This window comes from Monopterus albus, unplaced genomic scaffold (assembly GCF_001952655.1).
Source record: "Monopterus albus unplaced genomic scaffold, M_albus_1.0 scaffold135.1, whole genome shotgun sequence".
Lineage (NCBI taxonomy): Eukaryota > Metazoa > Chordata > Actinopteri > Synbranchiformes > Synbranchidae > Monopterus > Monopterus albus.
In genome coordinates, this window is record NW_018128015.1 from 947749 (window position 1) to 961236 (window position 13488).

Here is a 13488-nt window from a genome sequence, read left to right on the forward strand (position 1 = left end):
GAATACAAAATGCGTAGTGCTTTCCCGTCCAAAATATATCTAACCCTTGCCAATATCGATATATTCTTTGCTATTTTGTGCTGAACATATCTGATATGAGATTTCCAGGAGAATTTGTCATCAACTATGACACCTAGAAATTTAATTTCATGTACTCGTTCTATATTAGCTCCCCCAATTTTCAATTGAATTTCATATGTTTCATATGGCACCAAAACGCTGTGTTGTATCTCCAAACATGTCCTGATCACACACTTTCTCATCCAGTGATGTCACTGCACATCAATCAAATACAGTGCAATCTTAGCTGAAACAAAAACATTTTTTTTAGAGGGCAGAGAGATTCGTGAAATGATGCAACTCTGGGAACAGAGCACCAAGAACTGGTTTTGATTATGTTAAATTAACAATTAAGTCGGAAATCCCTCAGTGTGTCTTTCCAGCTGACAAATAGAAATGGACTGCATTTAAATCAGTGACAGTCCAGTGAGGAGCGCCAACCCCACTGCTGCACTTGAACACACTACAGTAACTCCCTGTCTTGGATCATTTCATAACCCTTGCAAAATGCTTCACAAGATGATGTTTCCTGCTCTGTCCTGGGCTTATCAGTAAACTTTATGTTGGATGCAGGGCAACAATTCCCAGACAGAAGGCCTGGAGAGCCATTACATGACTGTCTCAGCTACATTATGAACTGAAAACTCCCAGGAAACCTTCAAATGGTTCCCTCTAAGTCATTTGTGTAAAGTCTCAATCCATACGGATGCTAGTCTTGGTATCAGTTTGACAGTCTGCCTCCCTTATCCTGGCAAGACTGTGTTTCACAGCTGCAGTGAAAGGGGTTGATGGGATTTCAGTGTGTGAAATGAGGTCACATTCAATAAAGAATTAGCCCTCTCTACAACAAAACAGCCAGAGAAACCACTTTCCTATTCACATGCCATTCTTCTGCTTTTCTTTTTCATTTCCCCGACACTCTATTACTCCATCTCCCATAGCATCCAGAAGAATGTAAGGGCCGATACTGACCACATGCAGTGGGATCCTGATTTCACCATGATTAGCTCATTAATCATACACCAGGTGTTAATGAAAACATCCTCACAGCATTAAGAGCATGGTGGCAGAAAGAGTTCAGTGATGTGTGGTAGAATGAGGCATGTGCATAGGCATGTGCATGACTAAAAAGAAAATTGTGCTGTTAAAAGGGTCTTATTGAGGCTGGAAAAACTAATGGCTGTGTTTGATTGTATTATGCCTGTAGCCAAAGGCATGAGAAAGGGGAAAAAAGGAATGAGAAGAAGCTGGACAGGGAATGTGGAACTGAGCGGAGCCGTTTTGGGCTGTGTTGGACCATCCAGGATGACTAGTTCCAGCTGCCTGAAGTTTTATTTTGTGGTAAAGGTTCTGGAAGATCGAAAGGGGAGCCAAGCACTGAACACTGTACAAAACTAACTGCAGCTGGAGAGCGATAGAAAAGTAAGAAACTAACATTTTTCACTGGACTCAGATTAGAAGTGGGAGGGAAAAAAAGATTATTCAAAATGCAGCAGACTCTAGTTCCAAAAACACTGGCTCCTACATTACCCATGATGCAATTTTTTACAAATAACACTATATAATAGTAGAAATTGTGTATAATTATTTGTATGTACAAGCTTCTTTCGTTATATGATTCTGATACTGATAATGAAGGGAAACCATGAGTAAATGTAATAATTCTATGTGCTAAAGATCCCTGTTTTCCTTTTCCTTCTCCATCTGTACAGTGTGTACAGTGCATCTGTCCCCACTAAAGCAGCACACATATACAGTAAAACTATTGTCTTGATCCTATGTGACAATCACTAAAGCTGGTTCTGATTTCCTTGCTTTGAGTCAATGCTGCTCTTTTCACAACAGGCCACTTGACAAATTCTGGTGCCAAATGTTACATAAGCTGTTGTTTTACAGATTAAGGGAAGCAGTAAATATTATACTGTACTCCAGCTGTATGTTGGAGTATAGTTGTCATTTACCAATCTCATTTACTGTTCTGGTTTTGAACAGTGGCCCGGGCTGAAATTTTTACTCCAATGCCATAAACAGGGGCTACTTCTCTACATTTTCACTGCAACCACTGTAAACTAAGAGTCAGGGATGCAGCATGTCATAAGACTTACTGGCTAACACCTAACACTTAAAGAGCTTAAAAAGAACATAAATGTAAAGTCACACACCAAGAGCAACTCATATATGACACAAAAGCAGACCAAAGTATTCTGAATATAAAATGATTAATATAGAGCCACACATGCTAACGCAGAAGCATCACCAGTCCCGCACCCAAAAACAGCGAAACAGAGCCCACCACAGGGAACAAAACTGGAATTATGGACTCACACCCAAACCCCTGGGGGAACCATAAAAGACATGCAATCAACTGTGCTTCAGTATTTGAGAGGAGACAGTGACATTTTCCGCTCTGGAGCATCATGTGGCACATCAGAGTGGTGCTTAAGGCTACATTTTCAGACAATAACAGGGCTGCCGCTGTCAGCATCTCCCTGGACTCTGCTGAAATATGACTGCTCCTAGCCAATGCTCTCCTCATGTTGAGCTCTGGTGGAAAAGCAGTTGCCTGCAGCTGTGAACAACAGAAGGCCTCACCTTACATAATTCAAGTTAAAGAAACTGTTGAGGACTCATGCATGCACAGACAAAGCATGTGCATTAATCAGTGGGTGATGTCAAAGCAGCAGCTTGCAGCTAAATAAAAGAAGCTGAACAAATCTAGACTGAGCTGATCCTTGAAAAACATTAAGGTTAATCTATAGTTTCTGCATTTTACCAAATAAAATGTCCCATCATCTTTTGGGCTTTCATTCCTGAACCTCACCCTGTTTGGCCCCCACATACTATATGAATTCCCTTTGGATGTTCTGGCTGTGTCCAGGTGGGGGCAGGAGAGTGCTCTAGTGAGCACAAAGCCAAACATCTGTCTTCATCTGAACCTGACCCACAATCACAGAGGGTGGACCGAGTTCACTGTGTTCCCTCTTCTGAACTAAAAGAAATGATGCATGGGATAGAACGTGAGACTGGTGCGGTTTCAAAGTCATCACAACAAGAACAGCTGTAAATGGGGTAAATTATTGCTACAAAGGGGATAAACCTTGACAAAATGAATGGCACACATTCACATCTTCCTCTAGTTCTCTCTCACACACACACACACACACACACACAATTACTTGCAGCATGAAGTGAAAGTAGCCCAACAAAGGCTTATTTTGATTAGTATAAAGCCCCTGATTACAGGGCTGGTCCCCGTGAAATTTGCACTTCCTTGGCTTAGAACAGCGTGGCATAAAATAAACAGCAAAAAAAAACTCTCATTATTTCTCCTTACCACCACGGACACCTGATAAAATCTCTGTTTGCCCTTTGCACCTCACACAACACTAAGCAGCTTAAAGAAGAAAAACAATAGTCTAGCTTTTCCTATTTTTTTCTGGTCAGATGTCTGCAAAAAAAAAAAAAGAGTAGGAGAGCCCCACAGAGTCTGGGAGTCTCTGGGAGGTCTGAGCTCACCCTGCATTTTAACATGAGCTACTTTCACAACATATTTTGACAGTCACCCCTGAGCTCTGAGCTCTGAGCCAGGTCTTGGTCCCACTGCCAGCCCACATTGGCATACTCACAGTCCCACCGCCTGGGCGGTCTCCAACCGGACCACAAAAACCAAACAGCTGCAGAGGTCAGCTCGCTGCACACTGACCATAATTCAACATGCACACACGCAGAGAAATGCACACGGACACACAAACAAACTAGATAAACACTGTCTATATAGGTGAAGTGCATGCATGTTTAGAAATACACATACGCGTGCTTACAGAGGACTGCCACTTCGACAAACCTACAAAATTAAACATTTACCTACATGCACTTTCCACTCCACACTGCAGCAGAATCCCCATGGCTCAAAACATTAGCCAAGAGCAACAGTCCTGTCTGCCATGCCACTTAACTACCACACAGCACCTTAACAATTCTCTCTGCTGCTCTCCTGTTTTCAGATCCCCTCTAGGTTTTACCTCTCTCAGCTTCGCCATCCCCATCACACTCCCTTCTGTGGAAGATTTAAATCTCATGTTTCTGAGGACCATGAGCAGCTATATTCCCATTTCCCATTCTCCTGAGGTAGTGAAAATCTGAGCGGCTGGCCTCTCCTAACAGATGTAGATTCTGAGTTTTTGGCTAGGACATTTGCTGAAATCTACATTAAAATGTGCTGAAGGCACACTTCAGGGCTTGCTGACACAGTGAAGCAATAACACGGGGAATAAGGGGCGAAAGACAAACATCTGCCATAACTTAGGGAAATTCTCTTAATTATCCATGATGGAACATCCATGTTCCCTGAGGCTACTCAATTCTACATCCAATTCCACAACCAATTTCATGTGTGTTAAAGGAACACTGACCAGCACTAGAATACAACATTCAAATGTGACACTGTGATCCCATTACTACACAGTGAAACACACGGCAGTTTGTTTCCCACTGGTATCAACAATGGTTTACCACCAGTGATGCATCATAGTAACATGTAACCAGATACAATGAGGAACAGAAGTATTTGAACACCCTGCAATTTTGCAAGTTCTCCCACTTAGAAATCATGGAGGGGTCTGACATTCACATTGTAGGTGCATTCCCACTCTGAGAGACAGAATTTAAAAAAAAAATTCAGGAAATCACATTGTATGATTTTAAAAAAATTTATTTGTCTTGCACTGCTGAACATAAGTATTTGAACACCTGAGAAAATCAGTGTTAATATTTGGTACAGAAACCTTTGTTTGCAATTACAGAGGTCAAACGTTTCCTGTAGTTCTTGACCAGGTTTGCACACACTGCAACAGGGATTTTGGCCCACTCCTCCACACAGATCTCCTCTAGATCTGTCAGGTTTCGGGGCTGTCGCTGAGCAACGCGGAGTTTAAGCTCCCTCCAAAGATGTTCTATTGGATTGAGGTCTGGAGACTGGCTAGGCCACTCCAGAACCTTGATATGCTTCTTACGGAGCCACTCCTTGGTTATCCTGGTGTTTCTGGGATGCAACTCATCCTTCTTTTTCCTCCAAACACGACGAGTGAAGTTTAGACCAAAAAGTTCTACTTTGGTCTCATCTGACCACATGACTTTCTCCCATGCCTCCTCTGGATCATCCAGATGGTCTTTGGCAAACTTCAGACGGGCCTGGACATGTGATGACTTGAGCAGGGGAACCTTCCGTGCAATGCATGATTTGAAACCATGACGGAGTAGTGTTCTACCGACAGTGACCTTGGAAACTGTGGTCCCAGCTCTCTTCATGTCATTGACCAGCTCCTCCCTTGTAGTTCTGGGCTGATTCCTCACCTTTCTTATCATCAGTGATACCCCACGAGGTGAGATCTTGCATGGCGCCCCAGTCCGAGGGAGACTGACAGTCGTCTTTAGCCTCTTCCATTTTCTAACAATTGCTCCAACAGTTGATCTATTTTCAAGGCACAGTAACAGGTCTTTGAGAGCCAGAATTCTTGCTGTTTCTCAGATGTTCAAATACTTGTGTTCCTGACTGTACGTGCTCCTAGATCCTATCCGATCTCTGACAGAGCGAGAACTAGAGTTGTTTTCCTTTGTCTTAGCTGTAAAAGATGAGCTTTGTTCGTTTGTACTTCGTGCTCACTGATGAAACCTCCCAGGCCTGAATAAAGACGTTCAAAACCGCTACCACTCTTAACAGAGGAAACAATTCAGGAGAGCAGCACAGTAACAGGTCTTTGAGAGCCAGAATTCTTGCTGTTTCTCAGGTGTTCAAATACTTATGTTCAGCAGTGCAAGACAAATAAATTCTTTAAAAATCATACAATGTGATTTCCTGAATTTTTTTTTTTAAATCCTGTCTCAGAGTGGGAATGCACCTACAATGTGAATTTCAGACCCCTCCATGATTTCTAAGTGGGAGAACTTGCAAAATCGCAGGGTGTTCAAATACTTCTGTTCCTCACTGTACATCTGGCACTGCTGGTGCATTTTGACACAGCAAATTAAGAATAACTTGTTTCATGTATGTACTTTGAGATGCTTGCTGTGTGCATCTCTACCATGTTTGAGTGGCCTTAAGTGGTGTTTCAATGCAGTTAAGTACCCATTTGTGATCACACCTCTAAATGGGGCTTTAGTGATCTAATGTCAATGTACCCTCAATGCATTTGCATGTTTACTTGCAGTTCACTGGGGATCTGATGTTATATTTTGTTTTGGAAAAAGAAAAGACCTGAATACACCTTTGCACCAGAACAACCACCAAGGCCCAAACAGTCTATCAAATTTCCATCTCTCCACTAATGGAGCTCCAAGGGAGAAGGCATTATCCACTCTGTTACCATCTAGACCTATTAGTGCTTTCAGTCACCCAGAAACAAAAATCTGAGTCACATTTGTGAGAAGTGCTGAACTGTGGAGCCACCGATTCAAAAACTCTGCTAAGTAATAAAATATAAGTCAATGCCTGGCAACATCAGAACATCTGCAAAAGGTGAAATGGAAATCAAGAAAACAGACGTTATTTTTGTCTGACAACATATTTCTTCTTACTAGGCAGTATTTATGTTAGATCATTTCACTTGTTTCAAGCTTTTTTTGTCCTTAAATATTTAATGAAACATTATGATTTGTTACTGAGATTTTAATACTGGTTCTGAGTAATTTAATGCTTGAATTTAGAACCACCACAGCTGCTTTGTATCAGAAAAATGCACTTGTTTTTAGTCTCCCTGCACTAGTTTTAAGATCTCTATGGGTTCTGAGACCAGATATTTTTTACTTATTTCTAAGAATCTTGGTAAGTGAAAATGTCCTGTTCTGTTGGCAGATTATTTTGCTTATTTTAAGTAAATTGTCCCCCATTTTGTTTCTTTTTTCTTGTTTTTGAAAGCTGAGGTTTTACTGCTACCCCAGAAACTGAGCCAATAAGGGCATACATTAGATTCTGAATTGGGAAAATCTACTGATATATGGAATGTGGTGTGAACTTCATCCAGTACATACTCTCTGTACTGAGACGTGTGAACACTAAATACTGGCTGGGTAAACAGCAGGAAAACTGAAGAAAAGTCCTGAAAAGAGGATGTGAAAACCTCACCATGTTATCACACTAATAAAACATTTAACCAGCATCAGTATCATGTGTTGCATGTTTTTACTCCTTTTTTCCTGGCTCTGGAAAGAGCACCACAAGTCACTTCATCCCAGCTCTACTAAAGCTTCCCCTCATCGTATCACATTTAATATAACTGCCCCACTCGTTCCAGCTCTAATCTTTTATCTTCATCTCATCTTTGGCCCATGACATTTTCTTACCTATCCTCCCCTACGCATCGCTCACCCACCCACATGCATTCAAGCACATTCACCACCACCTCCTTGTTCCATCAGCCTATCAACGAACACCAAGGAAGCCTCTGGATGATGTCATGTGGTATGGCTGCTATTCCAGGACTGACATCAGTGGGGAGAGAGTCCTCATTCTTTCCAGATTCTGACCCAAACGTTTTGGCTCCTCTACCTGACCCTACTGCTCCAGCTTCCCCACTCAACACTGAACATCTTGTTTTCTCGACACCAAAACCTCTTTCTGATCTACTCTCCTCCAAACAAATTTATGTCTTACAAAAACTACACTACTGTACATAATCACCCACACTCACACTGGATGCGGGTCCTTTCACTCTGCTGAGACAATAGAGGCCAAACAAGAACTGCTTTGTTTGCAAAGCTCCTCCTCGGTTGCTTCGATCCACTCGAGGTCCCCAGCGGATTACCTCCGCGTGAGGTCGAGTGGTCCATCTGTCCCACCTGTGTTCCCTCAGACCAACCACAGCCATTTATTTCACTGAGCAATTCTTAGGACTAAGGGATGGGCATTAAGTTATCTCTGTTTTTTCTTGGCATACTCACAGTGAACAGGGAAATCAGGGGACACTTTCTCCAAATGGACTAAGTCAAACAGGCCTTAGTTTCTGAAAATCTAAGATTAAAATGCTCTGGAAATACACACGTTCTCACAACATTCATCAAGGCAGACATCGTTAACAGTCATTAGAAAGACTTTGCCAAGGATAATGGATCTTTATGACTAATTTTAACAAGTAAAAAAGAGTAATTACTATTTAATTTGCAGCAGACAAGCACTGATTACCAGATAAAATACCTGTAATCTTACATAAACATAACGCAAATTATCAAAGTCTTTACTGGCACAAACCTCAGTACTTGCTGCAAACTGAAAGAAAAAAAAAACATGTTGCATATAGAGGGTAGACACGCTCCCTGTGACCACAGTAACTCTGTCCGAAACCAAACCACAAACCATCTCAGTGCTAAGTGCTACTTTTCTCTTGACTGCTGTATGTAAAGAGGAGGCCCAACCTCCTCCTGCTTTACAGACAGATGAAACACACTCTACACTGTGATTCAAAGGTGTGATAAGTCAGGTTATTTGTGCCTCTTTGCCTTCTTTATACCATCTGACCATTATCAATTTACTATTATCATTATCAATCATTATCTACTCTAAAGACAGGTTGTAAAAAATTAATTAATAGGTCCAAATTGCTTTTTACCCGGTAGTTGACATGCTGTTTTTTTTAAGAGATTCTGTGAAAACAGCAAGCTATACTCAAACCAAATACATTGTGTGTGTGTGTGTGTGTGTGTGTGTGTGTGTGTGTGTGTGTGTGTGTGTGTGCGTGTTCATGCTCACTGCCTCTTGGTGGTAACTGACTCTGGAAAAAGTCAACACAAGTTCAGACTAAACTACAGAGGACAGAAGGATGTGTGTGTTGGGGGTGGGGGATAAGTGCAATCTGAGCATAATTTGGAAACTATGTGGCATATTTTCCATTTTCTGCTCACACTGGAGCCTGTTCTGTCTCCCAGCTGCCAGACACACAGCAGGAGGGCTTTAAACTTCTCTTCTCCCATGGTACACAGTGGACTGTTACTGCGGTTCTGATAGCGAGGTACAATTTAAACTGTATCATCTGAGTCTCATGATGATGCTATGGGCAACAATAAAATTACAGCAGAATTAAAGCCGTACCAGATAAATGCAAACATCTTGTTGGCTACTTGAGGACCAAGGGCTGTTCAGCTTAAGGCAAGTAATAGCTACAACGCACATACCTGTACATGAACACACAGATCTGTATTTATGCCTCATTAAACTATTATTTCTTTCTTTTTGTCTGGTCTTATGGAACAGCAGTGAGGTTAAAGGTGAGCTGGCTTTGCATCAGTCACATCAGTCAACCTCACTGAGGGCCTCAGCCTCAGACTAATCCTCCTTTAAACAAGCAGAACTCCGACGGGACAAAGACAACACTATTCCTTGTGCCTCTGTGTGTGTGTGTGTGTTCTTCACAGGTGTCTTGTTGAAGAGCAACAAGTATCCGCAGAAAAGCTTGTTACAGACACATATTCAAACTCACTCGGATCCTTCACGCTATGTAAAAGCAAAACGTATTTTACGATACATATTGGGTATCTCCAGGCGTTAGAAACCCTGAAAAGCTTCCTGTCACTAGTCAGATTATCTTTAACCTCCTGCCACAGAACTTTAATACACATAAAAAGAGGAGAATGTAAGAAGTAAAGCCCACTCTTCTAATAACATCTTGTCACTGTTTGTAAAGAACCTCAATAAACCATAGTGCAGCTTATTCAGACAACGAATCAGGACATGAAAACAAAAGGAGAAATATAACGGTTTGAATTGTAGTAAACACTTAGTAGCCACAGTGACAACAACGACTGCAGAGCCGAACTGCCAAGAAACGCAGCAAAGTTGGAAACAGAATTCAGGAACATGGCATTCTTCTGTGGAAGATGTGGAATATATGGCACCTGAAATTAAATTTGATTTGCAACTGTGTGTATGTGTGTGAGTGGGTAGCAGAGGACTTGGAATCAAATGCTGGGGGGTCCCAAACTAAATCCACACATACTGTATGTGGCCACTACCACAATGTGTACTTGGGTGGACCATCATTTGCACCACAGCCACATGTGCCTGTGCTCTAGTTAAAGTCAAGATCTTTAAATCAAAGTCACGTTTGTTTAGTTGTTTAGTAGAGCCTTGAAAATAGCATATAATGAAAAATGCAAAAATGTATTAGTTCTTAAATCTATAAATCAATTCACATCCCACTTTAGTACAGTCAGGTTCACACCGAGTCACACACAGCAAATGGACACAGCTGAGTGGAAAGCTATAAGCAAACACCGAGGCCTCACACAAACAGCCCCAAGTGGTGCAATAACATTATAGAATGATCCCATCACAGTACACTGCCTACCTCAAAGACTTCTTCCTCAAGTATTCTAGTCCCAAACACTATAATTCCTTTGGTATCGATGACGGGGTTGGGGCTTCGGAGTAGCTTCTGGGTGGTCTTCTTTTTACAGTCCAGAATGAGGGTGATGGTCTGCTTGTGCACACTGATGGCCACTCGATGCCACCTACAAGGGACATGAGGTTAATTCACACACTTACTGGGTTACATGCTGCCCACTTACACAGTACAAACACTAATAACCCGTTGTGTTCGGCCTCTCTTTCAAACTCGTATATATCCCACTCTGTTTCCTGGAGTGACAAAGAATCTCATTATACCTTTTTTTACTCTACAACTAAAAGATACACATTTGAGAACACACGATGTAAATGTGTAATATCACAAACAGGCATTGACAAGGTTGCATGTCACAACAAAAGAAAAAAAAAATCCATTGCAAATAGGACACCTGGTTCAGGTGCTGCTTAAGTGATGACACACTAAACCACCTAGAGATGTAACACGGATCACTTTATTAAAGCCCAGCAAATCCACCTGGACCCTGATTAGAGGGGAAGTTGCATGAACAAAAAACAGAGTCTGATACATGTTTATATTGTGGTGACATGATGGATGCTGGTCAAGCCAACAACTAGTGCACCTACTTTCCATCTGCTAGATTGACTCCTCGGAAGAGGGGGTAGTCCTCAGGGCTGGGTTTGCCCATGTGATCCTCGTACAGGAATACGGGAGAGCGTCCCACTTCCAAGCCGAGCTGCTGGATGCCCTGTTCATTGTACAAAGACAACAGGAAGGACTGGCTGCCCTTCTTGGGCTTCACTGTAGCCAAGATGGAAAAGTCCTCTGGAAAACCATCACCTGAGAGAGAGAGAGAGAGAGAGAGAGAATATTTGGACAGTTTTAAGTCGCAGTAATATAAGGATAAGCAGAATGAAAAACTCTGTCTGTGTTCAGGATGTTAGAAACATATTATTATTTCAGGAGACAGACAGTTACCTTTGGTGTCAAGAGCGAGTCTAAAAGTTATCATTGTTGCTTCTAAGGAATTGTTACGAAAACAAACAAAAACCAGAAGAGCTGGGATGGCTCTGAGAGGAAACACTAGCGGTTTGTGGAGTGCCCAAAATGAAGGATTTATCTGAAATGGATATAGGCTGAATAAAGGAAAAAAATACAAGTTAGAAGCATTTCCCTTGCAGCATAGGATGAAAAGCATAATGACAAAAACATGTGATCCAAGGAGACTTCGTCAATCTATCCTTCAAACCCCTCCTCTTCTTCCAAGGCTGATTGATCTAACAGACATTCAGACACTCCAGGAGGGGGCTGGAGAAAAGGAAATAGGAGTGGAAATATTTACAGGAGAAAGAATTAAAAACACATATGCATGGAAAGGGAAACAGCAACAATAAATTAGTGATTAAATGTTTGCCTCTATCTGCATGTGCAGCATCAAATATTTCCTCCATTTTGCTGCAGACGTGCGGGGCACATCTGCTAGACAGACTCCCTTAATGGGGTTTTCTCAGGACCCCAGAAAGAGGGTGGGCTTTCCTACCATCCAGTGTAATGTCGAGGTCAGTCTACACTGATCTTTTATTTTGGTACAACAAAAGAGGCAATCAGACTACAACCAGCTGTCTGGATGTAAAGAAACCACTTGGATTCTGGTAGCAGTCCCTTACTGATCTGCATGTACAGAGCAGAGGTTTCTAGAAAACCAGAGGAGAAACACAGGGTTTGGTTGCTGTGGTTTTGTAGCGCCTCATGCAGCCCCATCAAAGCCCTTACTCTGCCTTAGGAGACAGGCTGGACGATGTTAAACTGGAGTGACTGTGCCAGTCAGAAGCTGTGGAGGGAAAAGACACCTCAGAGGAGATGTTGCATGGAAACCTGAAGAGATGTAAGAAAAACAAAGAACAGAAGAGAAAAGAAAAAAGCTCCAAGTACCAAATTTTGGCCACCATCATTCACTCACATTATTCTTTCTTGTTAACGTTGTTGTTCACTCAGCTAACACATGAGTGTCTGTTTGCCTTCCTGTCCTCTCTTCCTGCCTTTTTCTATCATTCCTTCATTAATACCAGGCACCAAATCACATCATGTGGAGAGCACATGCCTTGGCAGGAAGCTCCTTCAGGAAATCAGCTTGGCATCATATGAGAAACATTGCTTTAATTGATAGATGCTTCAATGGGATGGTGTGAGGCAGAGAGCGAGGGAGGGAGACGAGACACAACCCTTCCGAAAGCCATGGAGGAGTTTGGTGAGGAAGACAAATACACGGAAACCTTGGCAGGCAGAGTGTTGTAAAATGATGTGTTACTGTAGGATATTGGGAAATACCAGAGAAAAGAAACCAGATGAGGGAGCATTTGGCACTACATCTGGTTGCACATGAGCTGTCACTGTCATTGTCACAGAGACAATGACTCCGCCGGCTCAGGGCAGGCTGCTTGTGTGGAGGTCAAGGTTCAGCGGAAATAACTGTGGTGCAGAGGGAGAGAGAGTGGGGGAAGGAGAGGAATTAAAAGCTCTAATTTTCAAATTTAAAGTACTTTTTGAGTTGGAACCAAATTTAAACAGTCCCTGAATGTTAAGCAACATTTACTGTACACGCCAAAGTTTCTCACTCGGGGCCTCATCAGCACTACCAGGATTGAGATGTCCTGAGAGAACCTCTACTGTAATTCTGAGAAGAAGAGTGTGAAAAGAAAATAGAAAACTGAGGATGAAAGGGAGTAAAAGAATAAATGATCACCCATCGTACTCACAGGGGAAGGGGGAGAGAGGGTCGCTGAGCAAAGCTCAGGTTTCTCTGGAATGTGTCTCTTAAATTGCTACCTCAGGCCACCAGATGAGCGATACCTCATTCCTCATTTAGTGTGTGTGCACGTGCGTGTTGGTGGAAATGGAAAGGCTGTGGTGTCAGAAGTCCTGGGAGTTTATACTGGCAGTACCAACACCAGTGTCAGATTAAAAAGGTCTGGGAATGTCAGAGACTCAAAGACGGCCCCAGACATCTTAACCAGCCAATCAGACAGTCCGTTATTTTCCTACAGATAAAATTACCCACTAGACTTGATTTTTAATC

At 42.2% G+C, this 13488-nt stretch overlaps 1 protein-coding gene across 1 annotated transcript in view; it reads right to left on the bottom strand.

Annotated features, from left to right (window-relative positions):
* col5a1 (procollagen, type V, alpha 1) overlaps positions 1-13488 on the bottom strand; it is a 71190-nt gene that overhangs the window by 38920 nt on the left and 18782 nt on the right. The window contains exons 3-4 of the mRNA XM_020613580.1: positions 11039-11252; positions 10395-10557 (exon numbers count right to left, since the gene is read on the bottom strand). Coding sequence (XP_020469236.1) covers positions 10395-10557; positions 11039-11252 — 377 coding nt within the window. The remainder of the gene's footprint in view (positions 1-10394; positions 10558-11038; positions 11253-13488) is intronic.